Source organism: Strigops habroptila, chromosome 3, assembly GCF_004027225.2.
Source record: "Strigops habroptila isolate Jane chromosome 3, bStrHab1.2.pri, whole genome shotgun sequence".
NCBI lineage: Eukaryota > Metazoa > Chordata > Aves > Psittaciformes > Psittacidae > Strigops > Strigops habroptila.
In genome coordinates, this window is record NC_044279.2 from 85,950,994 (window position 1) to 85,978,265 (window position 27,272).

At 44.1% G+C, this 27,272-nt stretch overlaps 1 protein-coding gene across 2 annotated transcripts; it reads right to left on the reverse strand.

Moving 5' to 3' along the window:
• Window positions 1-50: 50 nt before the first annotated feature.
• G3BP2 (G3BP stress granule assembly factor 2) lies at window positions 51-25,875 on the reverse strand. 2 transcript variants are annotated; one of them, XM_030481046.1, is made up of 12 exons: window positions 25,637-25,875; window positions 19,289-19,407; window positions 15,724-15,805; window positions 14,358-14,531; window positions 13,401-13,491; window positions 12,403-12,505; window positions 10,994-11,174; window positions 9,927-10,025; window positions 5,446-5,548; window positions 3,298-3,426; window positions 2,988-3,106; window positions 51-2,272 (listed from the first exon to the last, which is right to left on the reverse strand). In XM_030481046.1, exons 2-12 carry the CDS (start codon window positions 19,381-19,383, stop codon window positions 2,000-2,002), a joined length of 1,449 nt encoding a protein of 482 aa, XP_030336906.1. In that variant the 5' UTR covers window positions 19,384-19,407; window positions 25,637-25,875; the 3' UTR covers window positions 51-1,999. The 2 variants fall into 2 exon arrangements, with proteins under 2 accessions (XP_030336906.1, XP_030336907.1); XM_030481047.1 differs by lacking the exon at window positions 9,927-10,025.
• Between the last annotated feature and the right edge of the window lie 1,397 nt (window positions 25,876-27,272).

The window sequence follows — 27,272 nt, forward strand, 5'->3', positions numbered from 1 at the left end:
GACTGAGGGCAGCAGTTTGTCCCAAGGCTTCAAACCTATGGGGTGGTGGGTGGTGCGTGGCGAGCGGGTTCAAGTACCACAGACCTCCAGGTAACAGCTGAAAATGTGAGACCTTCAACAGAAAACTGGAATATGGACATGGAAACTGGTAGAAATGTGCCCCGGGGAAAAAAAGTGTATGAAAATAGTGCAAGACTTACCACTGAACACAGAAGACCTCATGTCTGGGAGAAAACACAGACGCTGCTTCACTTGGCCTAACGTCTCAGAGAAATATGTGCAAAATCTTCCAACTTAAGTGAAAACCAGCAGCTGATTGCATAATGCAGGGCAAAGCTGCTGTGCTGCCCTATGCTTCTGCTTGACGTGGCAGTTGGCTGATGGGAGGGAGGTCTTCCGTGCCCAGCAGCAGCAGCAGCTTTACACTTTCACACCCCCACCTCGGAACGCGCTCCAGAATGTCATCTGGAAGCAGACCTCTGCACTGGAAACCCACCAGTCAGCTGCACGAGAGGGTGTCTCCTTCCAAGCCTTCGGTCCAGAGCCATGTGAGTGTCAACTTCAGCTGAGAGTTATGTGCAAAACGAGTTAAGAGTTTTTAAGAAAGTGCAACTGGAAAAATGCAAATGCTTAAGAGCTGCTGTTTGGTTCTCGGGAAATTGCAGTATCCTCGTTTGATAAGCTCACCCTCACCAAGGATGCTCAGTTCTACCCATTCTGAGCTGGCCAAAATCATCCACCGTTCCTGACTGACTTCTGAAATGCGTGTCCAAGGGAGATGTCAACTCCATTTTCTGTAACTCTGTTTAAAGAGAAGAGGCAACCTGGACACTGCTCGATGCCTTCTTCCTCCCTTCCCCCCCTCTGCAAAAAACCAGGCGAACTTGTGAAGTGACGAGCAAGGTGGATGATCATTTCAGCAACGTTTACTGATTGAAAGATACTGCAATTGGGGTTTTTTTTAATACAATTTTTCCACAATTTCCTTTAAATGCTTTGCAGCCGATCGGCTTTGCAGCACAGTAATTCATACACTATACTGTACAAAATCACCAGCAAGACTGGAATGATGTATTCAGAGAAGGCACCATCATGCTTATTACATTACCAGAGAACTCAAATACAGTCAAGACAAATTTCACTGTACAATGCTTATCGAAGGGGCGAGGGGAAGGAGGAGTGTGTTGAGCAGCCATCCCTGTACTGAAGAGGGGCAGGTAGAAAAATCGGACGTGAGCTATCAAACCTGTTGTGTACTCAGGGCTACAACTTTGAAACTCGGGGTTCTGCTTAGTTTACAGCTAAATGGATTCCTTCTGGAATAAACTCATAGTCTTATTAAGGTTTGTGTGTGTACATGTTGGTCACAGCAAGCAGATCAGATGCCCGCATCGTTTCCCAAGCTATTCTGTCTGAGGAAGAGGATGAAGGTCTTTCCCTCCGATGCCTCCTGCAGCTGTCAGTATAAATGAGTCCAGAGTACCCATTAGTGCATTTGGATGAGTGCGTAAACACGAGTTTGTTTGGAGCCAAGTGTTCTAAGAAGGACAAAAAAAAAAGAGGCAAGCTTCTCCAATTGCACAGATTGCACTACTTGTGTTTCCAACAGTAATAGGCAGAAACAGGAACACTTACACAAAATGTGCAGCAGAGGGTTTTGGACTGAAAGGACCTGAATTCTAGTGGGCATGTCCTTTAGTTCACTTTTGTTGCAGATAGTTAACCGGTCTTTTTTTGTCTTTTCTTTTTTTTTTTTTCTTTTTTTCCAGTCCTCAATTCTCCAAGTCTACATTTATAAATTAACAGCGTGACTCCTGTTGTGAAACTGGGGAAAGAACGTCCACCTCAATTTAAACTGGAAACCAAAGGATGCTTTCACATCAAAGAAATGACCAGAAGGGCTGTGTCACATTCCAAAGCCAAAAAAAAAAAATTAACAAGAATGCAAACACGATGGATAATGTACCACTGCCAAGACGGGCTGCCCGCAGCGGAGGGCTCAGCGACGCTGTCCGGTGAAGCGGCCTTCCATCTGCCCAGTGCCTCGTCCGGAGCCGAGCTTCTGCGCCATGCCGCCTCTCGGAGGGGGTCCTCTTCCGTCACGGTCTCGCATCATGCCACCACCCACTATTCCACGGGGACCCCCAGGGCCTCTATCATTGCGCCGAATATCCCTACGGTCGTCGCCTCCGCCTCGGGTTTCTCGCTCACGAGCAGCTCTTGTTTTTTTCTCTTCTACGTTCAAGCGCACCTCACCCCGGAACATAATAGGCTTATAGGGAAAAGCGGTCAAGGCACACCATTAGTTAGTCCCCATTCCACAGAGGCTGCTTACACAAGGCATATGAAAACACTGTGTTCTCAGCCTACCTTCATTTACATGCAAAAGACACCAATTCGTTCCCTGCGCCACACAACCTTAGCCCCAGTGGTCCACAGTAAAGGGAACAGCATTTCTAAATTCATTTGACATGCAAAGAATTAATTGTCTTCCTCCAGTAAGGGCAAGGACACTTCACTGCCTCTTCACTGCCCACTTTAGCCTTTTTACCTCAGGGCTAAAGCTCCTGAAGAATTGCTCTACCAGGCCTTGGTCCCACACTCTAGCAATGCACACCGCTGCTTTCTCCTCTCCAGTTCCTCAAGTCACAACCACAAATCACCCTGCTCCTCTTCCTCACCCCCAGGATGCAGAATTCAGAGATCCATGGGCTGCCCTTCAAAAGGTTACGTACTCAACTTTCAGCTTAAAAGGATCTCTAAGTGTTGAGCTCCACATGGTGTCTCTGTGTGAGGTCTGATGTGGTTTGAGGAATGCTATTGTAAGCTCCAGAATGCTCCTGACAGAATGACAATGCCAAAACTATGTTTGTCTTACAACTGTCTGAATGCCACAAACAACACCAAGGCAAACTGGACAGCCCACACCATTTGGGGTTCAGGACACTCGGTCTATCCTTTGGAGGCTACTCAATGCCAATACTTACTTTTGCAACTAAAATTCGCTGGACCGGCTCAGAATCGTCAAATACCACGAAACCAAAATTGGGCAGTTTTCCTCCCACTCCTTTAGTATTGATGCGAAGTTCTACCACATTTCCAAAGCCTGGGAAGACACAAGGGAAAAGCCACAATATTAAAACCCACACTGCCAGCTCTACCACCCCTCCATTTGTTCTAGACAACACCTGTAGTGTCACAGCATGTAGAAGTTCCCCAACTGGCCCTAAGTGAACATTATGTGGCTTCTCAACACAGTTTTTCTGCTTAGTCTCCACAGCTGAAATTGCTACTTACTCATGAAGAACCCCTTCAGTTCACTCTCATCGATATCATGTGGCAAGTTCCCAACAAAGAGCTGGTGGCTGTCTGGATAGCGAATGATCCGACGATTATCCGACTCATTCTGTTCCATGTCCCCTCTCCCTAAAGTTGACAGGAAGAAGAAGGTGGTAGAGCCACTGGGATTGTAAGATGTGTGTAGATTCAGACAAGCACATCTACGAACAGCACCAAGCACGTTTGCTCAAACAATTCTGGACCTTCAGCTCTTGAGCTTATGTTTACCAGGGGAGGATACTATCCTCATCTTTACACAGTTTGTAATAATACCACAAGGTATTTGTTTCCTTTCATCTGGTTTCCCTGGTTAGGTTCAATAAAATTCATGTTAACTAAAACATCGGGCATACTGGGCAAGTTTGTCTAAGAGGTTCTTCTTACTTCTTAAATTGTTATACTGTAGAGGAGCTCACTAGCTATTAGAATGTACTTCATAAAAGATCTGGATTTAAGTCACCTCTTCATCAATTCCTCAGCACAGTAAGTTTCCTTACTATGGCACTCATGTTAAAAACAGTGTCTGCCAGTCACCTCTTCTGGCTTTCATCTTCCACCATGCTGTCCCAAATACAAGTGAGAGCCCCCCATGTTCTCTCCAGCTCAACTGAAGTATGCGTTTTCTTTCCAGCATGCAAGATAAAATCTTTCCCAGTATCTCCCTACTAAATCATGACCTCCCTTGCAGTGTGACAGCAGCACACCATTACTCCTTTTGCACCTGTAGTAGTACAATATAGGTATATACCCCTTTCTCTCCTCAGCCTCCTCTACAGGCCCATTTACAGCAAGCTTACTAGCTCCTGTGAAAGGTTTCCTTCAGCAAACAGCTCACTGACTGCCTTTGAAACCAAGGTCATAGGGCTGAAGTTCTACCACTCGGTCTCCTGAGATTTCAGCTTTTTCTCCCCTGCTTCTGCTACTCCCCAGACCAGAAGTAAAAGACTCAGGCTCTGCGACACATTTTCTGTATGACTTGTCTCACATCCAAGAGTAGTAGAAATGCAGATTTGTAACTTGATTTAGTCCCAAGTCGCAGCTTTTGCTCCCTGCTGCAGATGACATGTTAAAAACCCAAGAAACGTTAACCTATAACAGATGTCACGGTTCTTTCTTGGTGCCTTAAATCCTTTCAGTTTCAGCGTTGTCCCCAAGTGAAGATATACTTGGCACTGACTCAAGCCAAAAGCACTTGTAAACCCAATCTGTGCCACAGTTTGGTACGCGCTTACTGAACACCTTCACTAGAACCAGTTTTAGCTAGAGCTGGAGGAGACACAGTTGCTGAGACTTAACCACTTCAAGGTGGCAGAGCCAGTATAACCGCAGATGCCATCCCTCCCCTTAGAACTTGGGATGCATTTTCACACTTAGAGAAGACTATGAACCCATCAACGTCCTGCAACTCTGGGCCTTTGGCTGGACAGCTTTTGCCCAGAGTTTGCCAAGCAACCAGGCTGGACCAATAAACAACTCAGAAGGCTTCCAACTCTCAACACCAGTCCTGATGACTGTCAAGGAACCTGCATGTTTTCTAGCCAGACCCTCCTGCAGATTTGGATACTCTGTATGAGTAAGAACATGCAGAGAGCTGGCTGCTCACAAACTAAGGCAAACACAAGGCAGCCAAACTGAGAATGGCATTTTAGACAATTACAAAAGATGGAAAAATACATATAAAATTACTAACGGACTGGGGCTGACACAGTGGGAAGATGTGCTTCCAAACAAAGAGCAATAGGAGATATTTAAGAGCTCTCACTTGCAAGGTTCAGCAAAATTAGAGGACATGGAAAAAAACATCAGATTTCCGTGCCAGCTTTTCTGAACTGCACCAAGCTGCATGAAAAGTGCTTAAGCAGATAAGCGAATGGCCTGACTAATGAAAAACAAAAGCAGAAGACTGGAAATCATGCCTGCTCTTTGCAACAGCTCATCACCAGCCTGGACTCCAAATCATATTGCCCCATTTCTAGTTGAAGGTAGAAGGAACAGACAGTTCATTATCAGCCAAATATAACACAGGTACAGACAAGACCCATCAAGGAGATACCTCTCCTTGCAAGTAAATAGCCGCAAGCAGACACACAAGCTGGTCTACATTACCTGGTCGAGGCCCTCGGGGCGGAAAACCGGGTCTTTCCCTGGGACGTTGTTCACGGACACGAGGAGGCTGAGACTGAGCTTCAGGTTTAGTTTCAACTCTTGGCTAAAACAGGAGAAGAACAGGCATTATTAAACACCGGCCCAATAAAAACCCTCAAAACTCACCAAAACAAGACATCCCCCCCCCAACACAAGACACAGATAAGTGGCATGCACAAAATTAACTCCAGAAGATATACATCCGTGTCAATGTCTTTGGGAATACATTTTTTTCCACCTCTATAAATTCCTCTGTACCAATCCAGGACTGCAGTGTTGAGCTATCTCTGCTAAAAGGTGCAAAGCAAACATCTCTTCATCAGAGCGGCTCCCCAGAACATGGCTAAGCTGAATTGTCCATGTTTGACCAGGCACTGAGACCCCAACGCTCTGTTATTCAGGAATTCCTCAGCCTGACTAAAAGCCCCACACAGATAAAATAAAATTCTTCATGCCAAGCTCAAACTTCATGGATTAGAAGGTAGTCTGAGATTAACACAAAGAGATGGGCAAATGACATTTTGAGTGAGTCTGAGTCCCTGGGGGATTCTTTTCCTCGAGTGCAGAACAACTGTAAGGAAACCACCAAAAAAGAAAGAGAACAAACCAAAAGCCCTCAGAGCACAGTATTTCTGATACAATAAAGCCATCTGAAACAGCAATTTCTTCAGGCTACCTGCTGAGGATATTCCTCAACTTCCCTGATGTCAAGGCCATGATGCTCTAAGTACACCTTTTATATTCTCAGGAACTAGAACACCTATTCCATTTTCTGCAAGCAAAAAAATGCTTTTAAAGATAATTTGAGAAAAAGGGACAGAACAGAGCAGCCCGTTGGTTACTGAAGCAACTTCCAGCATTTTTTGAATTCCATTTTCCGTACAGCAGTCCAGCAGCTGCTGCTGTGCTGGGTTCTTATCTTAGAAAAACAAAACGACCCTTAGGAGCACAAAGATGAACAGGAGCCTCCAAGGAAGATTAAACACAAGGACAATGGCTATAGGCCCAGACTGCTGTGGAGAAGTAGTTGATGTTAAACATCTCCCTTATTTTCATTTAAGAACTCAAGACAACCGATGGTTCCAGCCAGGGTACCTCACAGGGGTAAAAAGACTGTATTTTACATGAAACATGCAGGTATTATGCACGCAATAAGTGTTTCAACACTTCTATCACTCATGCTCTACTCAGCTTGTCCTTCCACCATTTCTAGGATCACTTTTTCAATTCCAAGAATAAGCTAGAAAAATCAGCCTTGCTGTTAAATCTCTTTTCACTGTGCCTCATCACAAATCACTGGAGCTTCCCTGCCATCTTTTACTCACATATCTTTACTGCATTATAAATTACACCTCAAAAGCAAACCTCTACATTGAGACCCCCATTTCTTAGATACTTAGAGGCTTAACTATCAGGCTTAAACCCTCAGTCCTTCCCTGAACCACAGCAAAAACTTGCTATATCACTGATGTCCTTCCATTAAATCCCAAATAACAGTCAACTTCTACCCGCTTGCCCTGCATTTCACTCAACTTCTCATCTAACACACAAATACTCTCTGCCTACCCAAACAACTCATCTCATTACTTGCTTTCTAATCAGCACCATCCCTTTTCACAGAGGAAGACTGCCTCAGTGCTCTCTGGGCTGCCTGACCAGGAGAGCACTTGTGCAAGACTGTGCTCCTCCCCAACACTGCAATTACCAGCAGCATCACAAGATGCCTGTTAAGGGCTGCCATTTAGGGCCCAAGCATCAGCTAATTGCAACTGTCATTTCACAGAGAGCACACAAAGCGGACTGAGAGGCACAGAATAAGGATTTCAACAGATACTAAAGGAGCCAAGCATGCCACAAACATCGGCATAACAGGGCTTTGGGAATAATTAAAGAAAAGGTGTCATTGTCTCTCTTCAGGAGCTCACATGGGGAGGGAAAAGGACCTTTTTCTGCTACTGCAGTGCTACTGGCAATGGCAGCAAAACCAGCCACAAGTCAGCCTTTACTCACCAACGTTGGAACCACATACCCCCTGAAACAGAGGATGAGACAGAAAGAGAAAGAGAAGAGGTGGCTCCAAAGGCTGGTACAATTCCACTTTTGAAATCTCACAAGGCTTAAAAGCTTCTCTAGAGGTGCCTGCCACAAACAAAACACATGCCAAGAAACAACTAACCAAGCAAACAGGAAGAAACAACACTTCACATGAAAACACAAGAGAAAACCCACATCATCTCGCTGTAATTCCAGTAGCTAGGTCAGATGCATACCTCAGATAACCCCCACACTGTCCCTGAAGTAAACGTGGACCACACAACTTACTAAATACACTCGTCAATCACTTCCACAAAAGCACTACAGAGTACGGAAGAGTCTATCCAGAGTCCAAGAAGATCTAAGGTGATAAGGGAATGCTATAAATAGCTCTTTCTTTTCCTGAATGCACCGCTTCTGAGACAGCAGACCAGAGTCAGGGCTGCCTACCTCTATCCCTATGGCATCCCTAGACAGCTGAAGTGTTCGTGCAAATGGGAGGTCAGAAGAACTGAAGATGCTATAAAGAGAAGGCCTGATTTGTCAGTGTAGGCAGGGTGACTTCTCATCACCCACAAGAAGAAAAAGAGCAAGAAATGCTGACCTGTTTAACTCCAAAGCTGTCCATCAACAGGAACTGACCTGGTTTATATCCAAAACAGTATGCATACAGTCCTTGGAGAGGTTCTGAATTAATACTACAGAAGCTATGTTTTTAACTTGCTAAAAGATGAGGGGAGAGCTGGAGTGATGCAGAGAAGGACAGTTAACAGCTGCATTGTAAAATCACTAGCTGATGCTAGAACAGCATTCCAAAGGAGCCACCCACCCACCAGTGCAATCTACTGCCCTCGTTTACCTGCACAGTATCTGGCATTAAGGGATCCAAGACAACAGGAAAAAGCTGCTACTGATCTGTAACTCCTGGCAGAAATTGTTCAGGTGCCTTTTCTGCCAGCTTTCTGTGTACCATGTCTGAAAAGTGTGCAAGAAAAGGAGCCAAGAACTAACTGATTCTGTCTCCAGAAGAGCTGCGAGTTGAAATTTGTGCCATTTCAGTATTGTTCAGAAACTTACACAGACAATTACTTAGTCATAAAGTCACAACACAAGTAATCTAAAGGCAGAAAGCAGGACTAGCTGAAGAGGCAATGCAAAAGAGGTTAAGGGGACATCTAAAAGCTATATTCTACTCTCTTGTACAGACAATATGAAATGACTTTTGCAATCATACTACAAAAATTCACCATCTCTATAGCAAGTAAGTCAAAACTAATTTGGGGTTTGCGTAAGGGAAATCTATTCTGTTCTAGAAAAAACACATTTTTTATGGCTCAAATACCACCTAAAATGCTCAAACCCCTGGTGAAGCTGCTGAAGACAGACAGGTTTCCCAACTCATTACACAGCCATTATCTAATTCCCATGACAGCCCCTCAGACCAGAAGCAACACCATACAAGGTGTTGTTTTTCTGTGTTGTTTCTGTTTTCTTTTTCAACATGCATTTGGCTGAAGGGCAATCCTAGACAGGTTCCTCCCTGTAAGTAAATAAGTTGAGAAGAAACCAGTGCAAAACCAACAGCTGCAATAATCCAGCTGCTCTACGGAAAATTGCAGTCCTTTAAAAAGGTTGGACATGAGCTACTACAACATAGAGTACTTCGGTACACAGCATCAGTAGAAGAGGTTAAAGCACACATTTTCTATTTTGAGGGGGTTTATATAGAGGGAGAAAGCTGAATTGAGAGTCTCAGACTGTCTCACACCAGCGTGGCATGTGCAGGACGTGAGCTATCACCCGGTCAAACTTTCCTTCCTCTCTCCCCTTCTCACCCAGTCAACCTAGGAATGGGAAGATGGCATTGCCCTGGCAAGGAAATGTGAATCCTTCCATTCCTCACACAGTCATAAGTTGGTACAGGGTTCTGTGACAAGTTAATTATGGATGGATAATGAAATCCAGCATATTTCTCTAGACGTTTGCCTTACAAGGCAATCTTGCACCTTCTCAGAAATGGTGCTATCCCTTTTTAATGCGGGGACACTTCAGCCAATGAAATACCCCTTTCAAACACAATTTAGAAAACAACCATTTTGTGGGGAGTTAGTTTTTTGTTTAGTTTTGTTCTCCCCTTGTAAACCAAACCATATCCCATTAAGATAGGTCAAAAAAATGTCAGTAGCGATTTTCTGTTTCCATATGAACAGATTTTAAGGTCACCATCACCCAGAGTTACACCTGTTACGTGTATGTGCCTTTGCTTGTGACAAGAAGGTGAGTGCATTAACATGTAAGACACAATTCATTTGTGCAATTTAAGTCAAACAAATTGATCTGTTAATTTACACAACTGAAGCAGTTTGCAGAAGTAATGAGACAATCCAAGGTGTTCACAGATGGGTTACCTGTGAGACTGGTGCTTTAACATGGGGTGGAATTCCAGAGGAAGAAACAGTACCACTAGGAGGCAGGTTTTTACTGGTCACTGAAGCCCAAGAGAAAGCCTGCAGGAAATGCAACAAACCTAGGCTACTAATCATGGCAAACCACTGACATTCCTACAGGGAAACTCGTCTGCTGAAATCACACTTTCGGTTCATATCTGACTGTTCAATAATTTTTGTGCAAGCATTACAATGGAGATACAGAAGGATTTGCAGTTCTAGTTGTCTGCGGACTCCAGCAGCGTGGAGCAAGTGTGTACCATGCCCACTCTTGCTACGTGAGCGAGCCCAGCTCCCTCAGCATCCCCAGATCACTGCTTTCCATGATGTAACCAAACCTAGGACTGAAAACCCTGTAGTGTTCAGTGTCTTCTGCATAGAGAAAGAAAGTGGATGCCAGAACTTAAAAGTAAAAACGGAAAAGAGAAAAAGGATTGGGGAAAAAAACCCAACATGGGAGACAGGCTGGAGCTACAAAGGGACCTCTCCAGCTTTCACTGGTTCTCCCATCTCTTTCAAACTACCCTAGGTGTAACCATAGCAGGTGACGCACACAGTGGTTTTTACAATTAGGCATCCTATCTAAGGGAGACAGTTGATGCCCTCATACTGATTGTGGACCGTGCTGCCAGCAGTTTGGCAAATGTCAATGCCTTATGTTTTTTTTTTTCAAGGAAGAGCAGTGGTTCCAATTGTAAGCGACTTTTCTTGATGGCAGCTTGAGGTGTTTTCCTAACCTGTGTTAACTCCACATTTAAAAACGTTTACATGCGCATAAACCACAACACACACTTTACAAGCAGAGCATTAAATTTACAATAGGTGACTTGAGCAGAACTCAAAACCAACATTCTTTCCTTCTTTAGTGAAACCTGGCATCTTTACGAGTTCAAGGTTCAAGTCTAGCTGTTCATACAGCATGACACTGAAAAAGGCAGTGGTTTGGCCACTCAGAAGAGCTAAGGTCAAACCCAAATCTTTTGGTTTACCATCTGCACCTAGAAGCACAGATATGACTTTGAACTAACCTTTGGTGGTTCTTGTGGGAGTGAAACAGGTTCTACAGGAGGTGGAGATGGAGACTTCTCTTCTAGCTCCTCAAGGGTCTTTTCTTCTACTTCAGCTTTCAGCTCCTCAGTTTTTGTTTCAGTTTCCAGTTCCGGCTCAGGTTCATGAGAGGATTCTTCTAGCGCCTCCTCTATCCCATTGCTACAATAATCAAGTGCATTTTATGCAGCTTATCACTTGCTTTGTATTTTATGACCTTTTATAAGCTATGCTATGGTAATGGCTGGTATCAGAAAGATCATTCCATTTCCAGTTGCTACCTTATACACCTACATGTACAATACTATGAGAAGTTAAGCTGTACCCCTGCAGTTGCCAGTTTTTACTCCTGCTGAAGCAAAGACATGGTTTACAATTCTCTGCAGAGAATCTGAAAATCACACAGACACATAAAACCCATAAGCAACAGGTCCTGCTCCTAAAGGAACAGGAGCACAGAGAGAGGCCAATGGAAGATTCAGCTACATGCATAAATGAAGCCAATTTTTGAGTGAAACACACAGGTTATTTAAAAACTGCCATACAAGTTCCTTGCCAAAGCAGTTGTGAGTCTTGTTTACTGAAACTCACACACAACTTCTTCTCTACTCCGAGTGTTTGAAATGTAAGGGACCTGAAGTTCTTCAGTTCTCTCTTCAGCCACCCCAAAAGCTTACAAAATTCCAGACACTTCTGCCTACACAGCTCCTGCCACAGGTTAGTATATCCCTAAGTGACTATCTAATGAATGTTGCCTTTATGACTTCATTCTGATCAGCACAGTAACCCAAAAATAAGACTTGACTTTATGCTTTTAGGTATCTAAAACTTCCTGCATTATCTTGAGCAAGTCACTGCTGGAATTCCCACAGACTCCCCTCATCCATAAGATTTCTCATCAGAAGCATTGTATGAACAGCATTCAGGATTATCAGTGATGCACTTAAGAGACATCATCTAGTTATGTAGTAAATATATTTTTGTTTCTCAAAAAGTAGACGTTCCTATCAGTTCCAAGTGGTACCCAAATTTGAGAAGTAAGGTACAGTTAACCACTCTTTTGTTAACCCATCCGTTCACATAAATTACACTGTATAACCTCACCGATACGAATTTATATAACAAATTAACAAAGACCCCATTAAGTGTTGCTACCTTTTCACCTCACATTTGAAACCAGAAGTGAAAATAACAAGCATAAGAACATCCCTCACTTCCTCTCTCCATTCAAGAAGCAATGTTTCAAAATAATATAACACAGATCAGTATCAAGTTAACTGTAGCAGTTTCCTAAACTACCTATTAAATCACATCCAGAATCCAAAACCAAAGCAATTCTGCTGTTTTCATTAAAAAAAAGCAACTTCATACAATAAAATAGACTTCTTACGTTACAGGATGGTTTTCATAGTAAGTACTGCTCGCATTCTCTTGCACAGGTTCAGGTGATGGTTGTCTTTCCTCCTGCTCCTCTTCCACCTCTTCCTCAGACTCTGACACAAAAAGAAAAACTTCCTTAAACATGTCTGCAAGTGCACATAAGCCGCACTAAAAATAAAAGCATATTAAACTAGTAGGAATCAAAATAAAGCTTCACCAACAAAAATAAGGCAAAATTAGCTGCAAGGAAAGCTAGAAGACACTTCCACTCGTTCAAGAGGCTTTGTTCCTTACTATTTTCCAAAAAAAGAGAAACTGGAGGAATGCTCATGGTTCAGATGCTTTTCATATGGTAGCAGTAACAAGGAAAGATTGCACTATTAGCTCATAAAAATCTCATTATGTCAGACTAAGAATATTAACCTCAAATACAAGTGCACAGATGCTTTGTTCCACAGAACCATGATGAAAAAAAACCCAGAAATTATCCAGTGAACACATGTACATACATCCTGGCTGTACTCGGATTTGCTTTGTCTCAGTGAACAGAGGGGAAAAGATATCCAGGTCAAGTTCAGCCCCCAAAAAGAAATGCATTACTGAATGTGATGATGATACGAAAGTGAACTATGTGTCATATTTGAAAAGCCAATTCGACTTTTTCTTCAAATTACTTCATCTAAAAATTGAACTGATCCAAGAAATCAAGTCTACCTGACAAAACCAGTGGCAGCAGAAGTAGTATTGCTCATTATTTCTATTTTCTGCCAAGCACCACCCACCCTGAGCCAGTTCAGCCCTTCAAGGAATAAGGTACTACTGCACATCCTTCCTTTCACAGAAAGTTTGAACCAGCGAGTAGTTCCAGCACCATAACCTATATTCCACCTTCCAAATTATTCCCATCCATCAGAAAGACACACAGTGCACATCTTTCCATCTCCTCTAGACACTTCTGAAAGCTCTGCTAGAGGAAGAAGAATGAACTACACATACAGTTCTTCTCACCTTCGTCAAGTTCTCCTTCTGAATCCCCAAATACTTCATCTTCATATCTGAAGATATCATTATGGACATAGAACTTGTTTGGAACAGAGCCCTGTAAAAGAGCAACATGCCTTTTTCTTTTGCATATACAGTGTATCGGCTGTCAACAACAAAGATGGATTAGAGAGAGAAGCTCTGTGTGGTACACACCAACAATCTGACATAGGACTACTTCACTAAAGCTATTTTCCAAACAGTACCACTTCTCTATAACTGTACAGTAACTTCTGCCCAACTGAAAGAGGAAGTTTCAAGCAGCGAGAACCCCCCAATTTTGCTAAGTCACAGTAATCATAGATTCTAAATAAACCTAAAGTCCCTCAGTTTCATTAAGGAATTTGAATTTTTCCTATTACAAAACCAGAATCAATCTTCAGGGGGTGACTGTACACTTATAGCATTACACAGGGTAACAACAAAGAAATTGAACAAGACTGAAATATTAATCACCAACCACACCACAGTTTGTGAGGCAATGGGGGAAAAAGAGTAGAAAGAACACAAAACGCCCTTTACCCTTACTCTGCTCTCACTAAGAGCTCAATCCGAGCAGTAGCTTGTGCAGCATCAACTCACACTCACATTTGCCAACAGACTTGAACGAAGTACAGAACTACACTAGAGACTTGATCTGCAGAGCTGAACAGTATGTTTTATTGATCTGTGCCAAAGCAGCTCCCAAATGCAAGCTCCAATTTGCTTTGTATTACTGCTCCAATACTTCAAGTCTAAGAAAATAAAACTGCTCAGGATGGATCCAATACACTTGTTTCTCTGCAATGTGACACAACGAATGATAGCCTCCAGCCCAAGCTCTAACAGCCAGATATGTTTTTGCCCCAATATGACAAACTGCAGCTACAGGTCAGGTTTCCATCGTCATTATTTGAAAGAAAACACAATCTTACATATACTTACTTCTGGAGCAAGCACAAAAGTCTGCATGAACTTCCTCATGGGCTGCCCGTTGTTCGACAGCTCGCCCATGACTTGCACAACCACTCCATCACTCAGCGTAGCATGAGCATCCACATGACGGATCTTGGTGTGGCATTCGCTGAACTGTAATGACATCACCTTTTTGTGGATCTCCTAGAAATAAAGAGTTATAGTTTAGCTGCACTGGGTTTTGTACAGAACTTTACACCTTTTCGATACCGAAGTCTGAACTAACATAACTGGGAAGTATAGGAACAAAGAACTGTCTTGGTTCCTGAGAACAGTCTACCTGAGCTCATCTAACTTTTAGTCTGAAGTTGAGGCACTGGCACAGGTTGCCCAAAGAAGTGGTGAATGCTCCATCCCTGGCACTGTTCAAGGTCATGTTGGACAGAGCCTTGGGCGACATGTTCTAGTGTGAGGCATCCCTGCCCATGGCAGGGAGTTGGAACTAGATGATCTTAAGGTCCTTTCCAACCCAAATCATTCTATGATTCTATGAATCAAGCACTGCACAGAGTAGTCCAATAGCGTACAACTTGCTATCCCATTTTTCCAGCCACGTTAGAACATGTGACCTATTTTAAGGCTTTCATTTTTTTAAAGGTCCTGTGAGAGGACAGCATTTACAGTGTGGTTAAAAAAACTCCCACACTACTCTCCAAACAAAAAAGCCCCAACCCTCTACACATCCACAAAGCACCCAAATGTCACAGGAAGAGGTAACATCCGCATCAAGGTTCTTGTGGTGCCAAATCAGGCTCTGCCGGTGAAAGGAGAAGAAACCAAACTTCCCCTGAGCTAAAAGCCACACTGCTCAAAGATGTGGCTACCACGTGAGCAGCTGCCCCTAGGTGACAGACGTTTTGATAAAAAGAGCTACAACCAAAGTGAAAACTTGTGTTTCCTGGACTTACTTCACTTCTTCAAAAGTTACCTTCTACTCTAAGAAAACTCCACTCAAGGAAGAATTTGGTAACATCTAGAATTCCATGTAACTCACAAAGATCAAAGTCCCCTCCCCAAGTCTAACTGAAATAAGATGCATCAATAGCACAAGTCTAACAGGTCCTCTTGATTTTGTTTCCTATCCTAAAGATACTTTCTGCAGTCCACATGCAAAGCTGATGAATCAAATACAACCCACAGGAAAAGCAGCAACAATAGCACAACAAAAAAAGAAATTCAAGCCAACAAATTCCTATCTGCCTCTGCACAGGGGACAGTGTCACAATATGGTATTTACCAGATAAGAAAGTCAAAGTAATTGGTAAAGAAAAAGACTGATTCATACAAGTAAGTTCTGAACATGGATGAGGACTACGGGACTGATTTTGATACGCACAGCTTGACCATACACTGCTTCTTGCGGTTTCCCACTGGCATCCAGTCCTCCATGGACGTAAGAAGAATTCCTGCCATAAAACCTGCAAGTGAAGAGATGCAAAGGTCATAGCAGTGAAAAAATAGAACCAAGATTCAACAAATATTTTAGACAAAAGCTGTAGAGCTCAATGCATCAGGAATTTCAGCACAAACAGGAATCCAAGGTACATTTTCTGCTTCCAAGGCTCCAAGGAAACAGGAACAAAGAAGCTTAATATTCAGCATTCCAATTTGCCTAAGATATGTAGCAAGCTCCTAAATCAACCTAAACCTTTCACTTGGTCAGTATTCAGATACAGATTTAAACACTAGCACTTCGTCTTTTGCCATTTCTTTATTTATCCTACTAAACCTAGAAATTCTTTCCAGTTCTACTTTCCTGAAAATACCAACCGCAGATTTTCTATGTTCAGAAAAAAGTCCAAGAAATATTAGATTGTTACACTAACTGCATAACCATGTTTTTGAGCAGGGTCCAGCACTTCCTAACAGCAAGGAAAAATGGAAGTCAGCTGAAGGAGTGCACAAGCAGACAGGAAAACCTCTTTTCAGTCTCTAAGTACCAAAGCAAGCTCCCTCACAGTCAGCATAGCTTATTAATTGCTTTCACGGGGGGACCAAGAGTTTGAACTTGCTTTTAAGAAACTGTTCAAACTGTTTGGTAGACAGAAAATCTCACGAGTGGGAACTGCAGATCAGGAAAGGAGTAAAGGTGAAGTCTCCAGTTATATGTAATTACAGATTTTCAGTGAAGGAGCCAGTAAAGCCATCTAAATTCACCTAAACTGCAACAAGCATGCAAACTACACTGCATAATACCCATTTTGAGGGCAAACTGATCTCTGCTTACCCATAACCCCTGGATAAGCTTTGGACAATGACCAATAATGGATAAGCGACACGATACCCAGTGATCTTCTTAAGCTTTTATTAGGATAAACCAGTAACTTAAACACTTGCTGTCCAAACCTTCAAGGAGAAGCGACATCAAGCACCAGGAAGCCATGTGTCCTGGTTTTGGCTGGGGTAGAGTTAAAATTCCATGAAAAGCAAAATCTTTCTGTGGCAGCAAGCAAGTTACTGTATAGACTAGCTGCAAGAGAAAGAGGGATGACAAGATATCCTCTCAGAGTACATAACTCAAACAAGGTGGGGCCAAAGAAATAAAAGGCAAATGTCCTCTGTATTCAAGCCTGACTATTAAAATATAGCTACCTCTGCAGCCCCAAAGAGGGACAAGAGAGACTGAAACTGGCTAGAAGACATTTCACACAAGCAGTTCAAGAATCAGCTATGATTCAACCAAACCAGATCAGAACCTCTAGGACACTTCCGTGCAGAGGTATTTAAGAAAAATCTGTGAAAAAGTCTGTAATGTTTTTGGAGCCCTTGATGAAAACAGAATTCCTGTAAGAAGGTAACCTCTATGGACAATTCCCCGTTCCCACTCAATGTACCACATTCAGACATAATTTGGAATGCTGCATTTCAGAGTTGTTGAAGTAAAGCTTGAGATTTAAAAGGGTGGGAGTAATACCCAGTACCTCCTATAAAGCATCAAAGTTGTCTTCAACAGGCCAAATATCTCCCCAGACACCAATTTTCCTCACACGTACACTTCTGCCAATCTCCTATCACCCCTATCTGGAAACACCAGTCCACGTCCCAAATGTGCCAGGAACACCAGCTCCATAATGTTCCCTCTGCATGTGTCAGACAGCTCGTCTTCTTTGACTGAAGCAGTTAGGGAGGAAAAACATACCGACAGTGTTTGGTTTCTTAAATCAAATCAAACGCCACCCCCCAACTCCCCCAAATCCTGCCAAGCTTACAGTTACTATCACTACAGGTAAATGCTCTTATGAGCACAGTCAAAGACTATTTTCAACACTGAGTTTGAGGCATGGGTAATTTACTGCAATATACAGTGTAACTGCGATTGAAAATAACCGTTACAGAAGGAAAAGTCAATCTCACTGTAGAACTGACATCGTTCCCCCCCTGCCTTTAGTATTAAGCTGTGAAGCATGGCCTACTCAACTCTTATCAACTCTTCTCTGCCTTTTTGTTTATGCACATAATTTCTGGGTCTCAGAGCAAAATGACAGCACACTCCACATTAAACTTATCTTACTAACTTGGGCTTTTATAGCATTCAAAAATGACCCTGATGTTCGGATATCAGGACTTCCAGCACATCATTTACTCACATCATAATTGTTGCCTTGAAAATCTGGTACAGTCAAACCCTTTCTAACTCTCTTAAAAGAATTTCAGCTGCTTGAGCTTTACAGGCAATGGACAGTTACACAAGTCAACAAGATGGTGACTGCTGACAGACCTGCCTCAGCGCTGCCTCGGAAGCTAACTCCAAGGCAAAACACCCAGAGCATTGAGATGTCCCTAAGGAATGCAGTTCTCGGGTCAGAGCGAGCGAGTTCTCAGGTCAGTTTGTGTATCAGGTATCGATGTGCTACATGGACATACTTGTCCATGTTCTGTCCACGCTGATCTTATGACTCATTTGTGGAAGTTTTAAGGGCAGGAAAAATTCTACAATTGCTCAAGATCCTGCTTTTACCTTCTGTTAGATTACTAAACATAGATTAGGAAAGCCTGGAATACACTCTCAAGACACCTTAAAAATAGATTTAAACACAGAAAAGAACATGCTTCCACGGCAGTCCAGTGGTTTAAATGAAAATTATACCATTCGTTTTGTCTACCTCAGAGCTATAGATGAAAAGAGGCATTAGTCTGAAGACTGAATTCTCAAGTGAGCCACCTTGTGCTCAAACAGTCCAATTTTTCACCATCAACCTTAGATCAAGTTCTGAGACAAAACAACCCAAGCAGTGAGTTTTGTCCTTATTCATTACATGTCCATGCTGCTCTAAGCCCAAATGTGAAAATGCAAAATCTTAAGTGACAAGCTGTGTGCAGCCAATCAAAACCAGAAAAAGAAGGAAGAAAAAAAAAAGGGGGTAGGGGAAGAAAAGGAAGGAAGAACCACATTCATAGTACCACTTAAATAGTGGACACAGGTAAAAAAAAGCCTACTGTATTTTCCACTACCTTGTGTCCAGGCCATGGACATTTATACTTAAATCTCCAGTCACAATCTGGATAGAAATTTCTCAGAGGCAATGCACAATATGGTATCCTGCAATAATGAGCACGCTTATCTCATGCCTATGCTTCCTCTGCCAATTTCCTTTTCCTTTTCTTTTCTGTCTTTTTAGAAAAGCATTTCTAGAACACATCCACATTACCATTTTATCATCTGAGAAGAGAAGCAGCTCATTTTTCCACACAGGAAACACCTTGATATCATGCCATGTGATCAGACTTGGTTGTAGAGCCTAAGGAGTTTTCAGTAAGATGGAATAGTTTTCCAAAAGTTAGCCTGGTCCATTTCTTCCCGTACTCAGAATTCAATGTTTATCTGATTTATAACCAACAGTACGCATACAAAGTACACTTTTGTTCAAAAACATTCGTCACTTTGTGAGCAAAAGTGTTACCTGTGCAAGAAGTCAGGAGCTTTATTTAGCAGAGTGTAGTACTGTCTCACAAACTCCCGCCCTACAAGCAGGGGACTTGGCTTCTCCATCACCATTTCTTTGGTACACAGTGTCAAATGCTGCAATTAAAAAATATTCACGTTAGTTTGAAGACAGGCCTATATATCACAACTTCCCTGTAAAAGGATGAGCATAATGAAATTAGAATTGAAACAGTTATCTGAACAGGACCTTAATTCACACAGAACTACTCCACCAATTCAGGACACCCTCCCCAACCTCCTTTGAGTAAATAAAAAGATTCTTGGTCAATTCGTGCATTACTTTGACAAAGAGGAAACAGTGGATACAAAGTCCCTTACAGAGCAGGTACTTAAAAAAACCCAAACAAGCAAACAAAAAGCCTGTTTAAAACCTCTAGCATCATTTATTTAAGCCTTTGGCAATAAACTGATGAACAATGAAAAATCCAAGTTCAACAGCACTGCAAAACAAACACGAATACACTTTCTTGGGTCAGACAGTAACACTCTTATCTCAAGCACACCTGCTTCAAAAGGCTACTGTCACATCTGTAACAAAGATGGTAGCACCAATATTCTCAAGTAATTGTGTGGGCTGGATTCACATTTCCTGATGACTGGGAAGGGAAACTTTGATCCCTCAGAGATGACCAGTTTGGGGATCTTCCTAACATGATTCATACTACAGCAATGGCATGTATGTGAGAATTTTAGTCAGAAACCTTAACAAAAGAAGGACCTCAGTTTCTCCAGGTGAGATATTTTTTTTTTTTTTGCTCCCCTGCCCCACAAGCACAATACAAAATTGGTGATGTGTTCTTCACCACAAGCGCTTGTAAGAAAACACAAGGATGGAGCTTCATCACATTTGGTTTTTGAAGAATCGATTGAAAAGCAGATCATAGCCAGCACACATTCTTGTGACTATAGCAATAAGCAAAGTACATATGTTAAGAAATTGCTGGCATGCCACAAGGAACACTGAAAATGCCTCTGGGTACAAAACAATAATCTGTCATTACACTACATCAGATCTGTATCACTCTAAATCTTTTCTTCATTGGAAGCTGTCCTGTTTCAGGAAAGGCTGCTGAAACCTTTCGGAAACCTTTCAGAAAATCAGAGAAAGGCAAGCACACACAGCCAATTCTTCCCTAACCACTTGAAACAGCAGTTGGTTTACATGATCTAAGAGATAAGCACCGTCTACCTCTGCCCATATTTCAAGTGACAGTGCTATTGATTTATATTACAGAATCACAGTGTTTTACAGGATGATGTCTCAGTACAATTCTTCACCTGTCTCAGTATTATTTCCTTTCATTATCTCTTCAGAGATCTCAGTAGGGGCAGCAGAGGCTTAATGAACTGTTCAGGTTTCCAAGTCATTAAAAGGCAGTAAAATAAAAATGTGGGTACTCCCTGCTATCAACATGGGTGCCATGAAACCAGGTTTCAGAAAGATTAAAATCTCCAGGTATCCCAGTTAGTATAGCACCTCCTTAAAGTCAAGGACCCAAATCTTAACAAGCCCGAGGGGGTGTTTGGAGGTAAAGGAACCAGTGAAATTTAAGCCATTTTACTCCATAAAAGCCATTTTTCCAGTTTTCATTGGTACATACTCAAGAGTAAAGGAGTAACAGCTAAGAAGAATCGGAGTGCTCTTCTCACTTGAACAAAATGAGCCACATTCTCAGATCAACCTGAGCAGCCCTTGGGAAAGTGTCTTCATGAGAACTTAGTGCTCAAGACACTTGTGTACTTACTAGCCAGAAACACCAAAACTGAGGTGGCAAGCATCAGCAATCCAACATATTTATCTGCTAGTTTCTCTATGGTGCAACTGTACTGTTCAAGAACCCCTCTCCTTCATGCACACTGATAAAGCCATAAGCTACACAGACAGGGGAACATGAACATCCACACAACTCTGCCCCTCCACAGGTAATCCTGCCTACATCCAAGTGACGATTAATTGACAAGATTTAATTCCCACCCTCTTCAGTAATTCTAATTCTTGGGCTACCACGAAGGCACATGGGGTCTGCAGTGCATTCTTGAACCAAGGAGAACCGGCAGCCACACCATCTGTTTTGTAATAGACTTGCAAGCTGGAGGACTAAACAAAACATGGAATCTCTTTCTCCTCTGGACCAGGCTAAGAGGTAAGGGACCTAAAGGCACCCATCCCAGGGACCACACTCCACCACTGAGGGAACATGCACACGCACCAGTGCTATACTTCTTGTAACTTCAATTGGCATGACTCAAGTTAATAACATAAAGCCCACAGATAGGACTGGATAAGCTTGTAACTGTTACCTCAAACAGCCAAGTTCAAATCTTGAGTTATTTCCATGGTCACATCTTTCCAGAAAAGAAAAACAATGGGAGAGTTAGGAGAGAAAGGAATTATTTTTTATTTGCATGCAAAGAGAAGCAAATGAATAAAAGACGGAAGGGTATTTTATTTATTATTTATTAAACTGTGTTTGTCACTTTTTCAACTAAACTAAAAAAAGCCCAACCAAACAACAAAAAAACCACAACAAACCAACCCTAAAGTACCACTTATCAGATTGCACAGGGGGGCCACAGCAATTGCTTCTGAAAAAGTACTGAAGGCCGCTATGCACTGAGTAGTCGCAATGTTCACTGGCATGCATCTTGCTCAAGCAGCAGCTCTCACATTAGAGAAGCCTTTTTTGCCTAAAATATATGTAAGATTTCTTGTTATTATTTCCCTTATCCTGCAGAAAATACAAGTGTGACTAGTCATCTGTGGCAAGGTCACAGAATGGCAGCATACATGCTCAAATCCAGTATCCAGAGAACAAACTGGCACCAAGTCTTTGGTTGTGCTAAAAGAGGTAGTTCAAAGCCACCTCCATCCTGCTTCAAGACAGATCAGCAACAGTGACACTGCCTGGATGCTTCACCCATTCTACTTCATAAATAACCAAAACCTGAACCAAATTCTGACAGGAGCTCAAGTTCAGGAAGGTGTCATTCGAACATGAAGAAACCTCCAACAAGACAAACTTTTAAGCTTTGGGAGGGAGATGCAGGCCTCACCATTTGTCTACTAAAAAACTGTAAGCAATGAAAATTTTGTGGTTCAAACAACTCTTTCATAGAACAATTCATCCATGACTGAAGGCACACAGATATTGAACTATAGTTTTACAGAAATCTGCAACAGTGTGGCTTGCTCTTAAATCCACAAGTCTGCAACTTGTGTCCCAGTCGCTGATTAGATTTGAATATACCATTTAAACAGCAGAGAAAATTGGGCAAAACGCTCTTGCAAATTAGAAAGATGGTCCCCATGCAGCGAGTGCACAAAGCAAAGCCACGAGGAACACTGTGCTGCTTCCCACAACACAGGAGCAAATGGAAAACAGAAGGGAAGGGGAGAGCAGCTCTCACAATCTCGGACGGGTTTCTCCTAGATCAGATTATCACTTTTAAACTGTGATTCCTACTGTAGACAAGCAAATAATGCCCTAAAGACTATGCCTGCTACCAGGATCCATAGCAGGGCTCTGAGATCCCACCACTGCAACACATGGTGTGAGCAGCCACACTTTGAGTAAAGCGAAAAGTCCAAATGGCAGCTGACACTCCAGCCCTGCAAAGGCTGTGGGCGCTCCATGTAAAGTAAAATAAGCATTGACTGAAATGAAAAAATACTGAAACAGCGATCAGAAGTCCCAAACAACCCGGTTCAGTACTGAAACCACCTTCTCTCTTTCACGCTCTGCAAGGTGAGCTCTCGCATCATCCTCCATTTGCAGTAAGAGCCAGTGAACCTGTATAATCTACAAGAATCCCTCTACTTTAAGATCTTTCCCTAATCTGCTACAACCTGAACTGGCTGCACCCCAAGGCAGCAGCATGCAGCTATTTCAAATCAAGCTGTCCTTCAGGGTATGTTGTTTGGTTTTGACAGGAGCTCAAAAGCCCCCCGTATTATTTTAGGGGCATGAATACTACAGGGGACCATTGTCTGGGCAGTTAAGCTGTGCCATCTAAAGAGCTAACACCACCCAAACAGCAGTAACAGCAGCAATGGCACCACACATGCTGGAATAGGCACTGCATCTCTCTCTCTCATCCAATGCCATGTTCAGTGTCTTTCTTCTGGCATCTCATCAGATATACCTATTAGCCTGACATATTAATCTTCTCACATGTTCCTTGAGTTGCAACACAGTTCTTCATTTGCAAAAACTCTCGAAAGAGATGACATACAGTGTCACAACTGCTACAGTAAGAAGGAACGCTCAATTTCAACACTCTGTGTTAAGATGCTGTGTTTCCTCAGCATCTTTTCGGCACTGTAAAATATTCTTTAAGTGTAAGAATAAATGTATGATTTGAAACCTCAGTTCCATAAAGGACAACATTTTATTCAACAGGAAAACTATCAGAAAAGTAAACTGGATGGTCCTCTCATTCTGTCTTCAGTTTAAGCTAGCTATCTCAGAAAATATTTTCTTCTGCTAATGAAAAAAAAATCATACCATACAGATTATTATTCCACAAGGCCAGCCCACATCTGCCATTACAACAGTATTTCAGATGGTAGATCAATATTGCTCTCTTACACCCAAACTATCAAGAGTCCACAACCAGAAGGAATTGTTAAGAATGGAAAGGCTTTCCTAGGGCAGGTTCTTACAATCACAATGAACACAGAATGCCCTGTTCCAGGTAAGTTAACTGCAGAAGCTAAACCACCTTCTCTGCTCCAAATGCAAGTAGACAAACCCTGTACCCATTGGCAGGGCTTTGACAAGACAGATGCACTACCTTCAGGAGCTCCGGGCATACACAGCAGCTCCATATTAGTTCAGGGGAAGCCACACAACACTGAGCAGGACACACAGCCTGTGCTGCACAGGGCAAAAGAGTAAGCTGATCACCAACCTCCATTCTGCTACTACTCCCTAATTACAAGTGTCTGTGAGAGAAATGGGAGGGGGAAAAACCACACAAACCAACCCAGAAAAATCCGAAACAGCAGAGAGTGCTTTATGTAACAAATAAATGCCTACCAAGAGAAGACATCTTTACCCTCTTACTCCTCCATCCATCGCAGACCAAAGAATACCATGCTGGTGTTAAACATCCAGGTTGCATATAAGTAATCTACCTGCTCAAGAACCGAGCAAGGAACGAAATAACTCACCCTATTTCTCAACAGTTCAAAAGTACCTTTGGTATCTTTACACTTCTTTCTATGGCAAAGCAGAACACTTAGACACTGAGCTTGAAAGGGCTAGAATATATATGGAGGGCTCAGAAAGTGCCAACCAACACGGAAGGCCACAACAAAAGCTACGCAACTAAGTCATTCTGGTTGGAATCAAACAATGGCCTACACTCTCACTCTGCTGCACTGGTTCTTTCAACAGTGGTGCTTGGCACAAAGCTCAAGATCCAGGGCCACCCAGTGAACCACAGGATTTAACAGCTTTATAGTGGGGATGCTCCTGTGCACCCACACTGGAGCTACAACGACCTCTACTTGAGCCCTCTGAGGTTAAGGGGAGCAAAAGCCTCACATGCCGAGCTCAGCTCAGGAGACAAACAAGAGAAGCTCAAGACATCCAGATCTGCAGAATAAAAGGTGCTTGCAACAACTTCAGCCATATTACGTATGAAAAGGGAGAAGCTCAGGTTGTGACTAGGGAAGAGGAAGCAGAGAAAGGCGAGGTCTGCAGAGCTGGAGGAGATCTCCGAGCCAGCGATGCCTCCGCAGTACCGATTCGAGAGGGAAAAGGAGGGCGAGCTGAGCCGAGAGTGGGCAGTTACGGTCGCTTCTGCAGTGCCGGCGAGACGGAGGAAGCGGCATCCTGCACATGCCCAACGCAGACACCTCTAGAGGCCCCTGGAAGGCCACGCGTGAGGCGAGCTGGGGAAGGCGAGCGCGGGCCCGAAAGCCGCAGCTGCGGCCAAGTAACGCAGGGCTCGGAGCGCGGCGCCTGGAGCGGCTTCCGAGGGGCCGCTTCTCCCGCGGCCTCCCCCCGGGATCGAGGCGGAACAGCGACCGCGGACAGGCGGCACGGCGCCGCCAAGGTGACGGTGAACAAAAGCAGCTCCCCCACACTCCCCACTCCCCTCCGGGCGGGGAGCCGGGCCGGGAGCCAGCAGCCGAGGCGGGGCAGGGCAGGCGGCGAAAGGCAAAACCCGGGCCCCGGGGTGCTGCCTCCCGGCGCGCGCCGCTCCCCTCAGCGCCGCGACCGTTAAACTGTCCCTCCCCCCCACCCCCCTTTCTCCCGCAGTTGGCGGGGCCTAGCCCCGATCCCACATCGCTCACCTAAGGGAAAGAGAAAAGCCTCGGTACTCGGGGCCGGGACACGTGTCCTCCCCGCCCAGGACCTGCTCGGTATCGGGCGCGGCGACCGTGTCCCTCGGCTCGTCCCGCGGCGGCGGCAGGACGGGGCGAGCGGGGCGCGGCGGTGTCACGGCCGGGCGGGGGAGGGGCGGCCAGGGGTACCGCGCGCGCGTGCCTGTGCGTGCGTGCCTGCGTGTGTGCGTGCGTGAGTGCGCCGAGGCGAGAGGGCGGGATGGGGCGAGGCTCTCTCCGCCAATCCCCGCCGCCCTGGCGTGGTGACGTCTGCTGGAGCACCGCCTTCCCGCCGAGCCGCGGCGTGAGTGGAGTAGGGTGCGGGGAGCCGTGGGGGCGGGTTGTCAGTGAGCCGGGGCTGGGCGACGCTACAGGGGTTCTGTTCACCATCTCCTCACCCGGCATGGTGTCTTGCTTCAGGGTGTTCTCCAACCACCTAAAACGCAAGGGTGGTCAGCGTTGGTGTGATGCGGGTGTCTTAGTGCGGAGTTTCCCTCGTGTAACTCGGAGCTTCAGAGCTCCTCGCTGAACCACAGCAGTCTTTGGAGTTATGCTGAGGCCTGAAATAATCAATAATTGTTGGTCAAATATCAAACAATCCCTCCCCAAAGTGGCAGGAGCTGGACTTTGGCAGTATCGTGTTTCCAAACTCCATGTTTGAGAGGGCTCTGGCATTCCCACCTCAGATGTCTTTAGCAGTTGTGGTGCCTCAAATGTCTGTCTCAGAAACAAATCACTTTCTATCCCTGAGGCTGTAAAGGTCAGGATGGACATACTGAAGTCCTTTGGAATAAAGAACTCTGTGAAAAAAACTTGGTTTTCCTCCTCATGCCCCACTTGAGCATTGCTGATGAGTTCTGCTATGTGTCTGTACTGGCCCAGCAAGGCAAGTGCTTTCAGCCCTCCCTACTGTGAAGGGGAAGCCTTCCTTAACCCTTATGGTGTCCAACGCTTGTTGGCTTAGGAGGAGGTCTTGTGAAAGAAAAACCCATGTCTCTCTTACTGTGCCACTCCAGGCTCTGTGCTGTGGGGCAGCTGGCACAAAGCCAGCATTAGGCGAGTGTGCTGCGACTGAGGCTGGCGTGGCCCTGCTGGTGCTCACCGAGCAGGACCTGGCTGTGATTGCATCTAATTATTTGGCCAGTAAACCTCGATGAAGGTTGCCCAGTGAGGTAGGAACCCTTCTGGCCTGTGTGGTAGGTGGTGTCTATATGGGGAAAACCAGGGTCAGGGGAGAGGAAGAACCCCAGCAGGCTCCTGGTGGCACTTGGTGCTCTGCGGGTGAGGATTCAAACTCTGGGTTTTCTCGACTGTTATGGTCATGCTGGGGAGAAGGCAGGTGTCTAGCAAAGGTGCTTCCCTCAAAGGGGGAAGGCAGAGCAGGGGAGAGCTGAGTCGCAGGGGGTTGAGGTATTGCAGAGAGGAGATGCGATTGCTCTGCGTCTTCATGTAATTAGGTTGAAGGGTTTGCTGCAGCTCAAATCCTCTGCAGCTGCTGAAGGATGAGGTGCTCAGGGCTGTGTTGTTGATGTGACGAGAAATGCAGTTAGAAATGAACAATGGTCTGACAAAAGCCTGTTCTGCAATGACTGCTGTCATTGCTCAT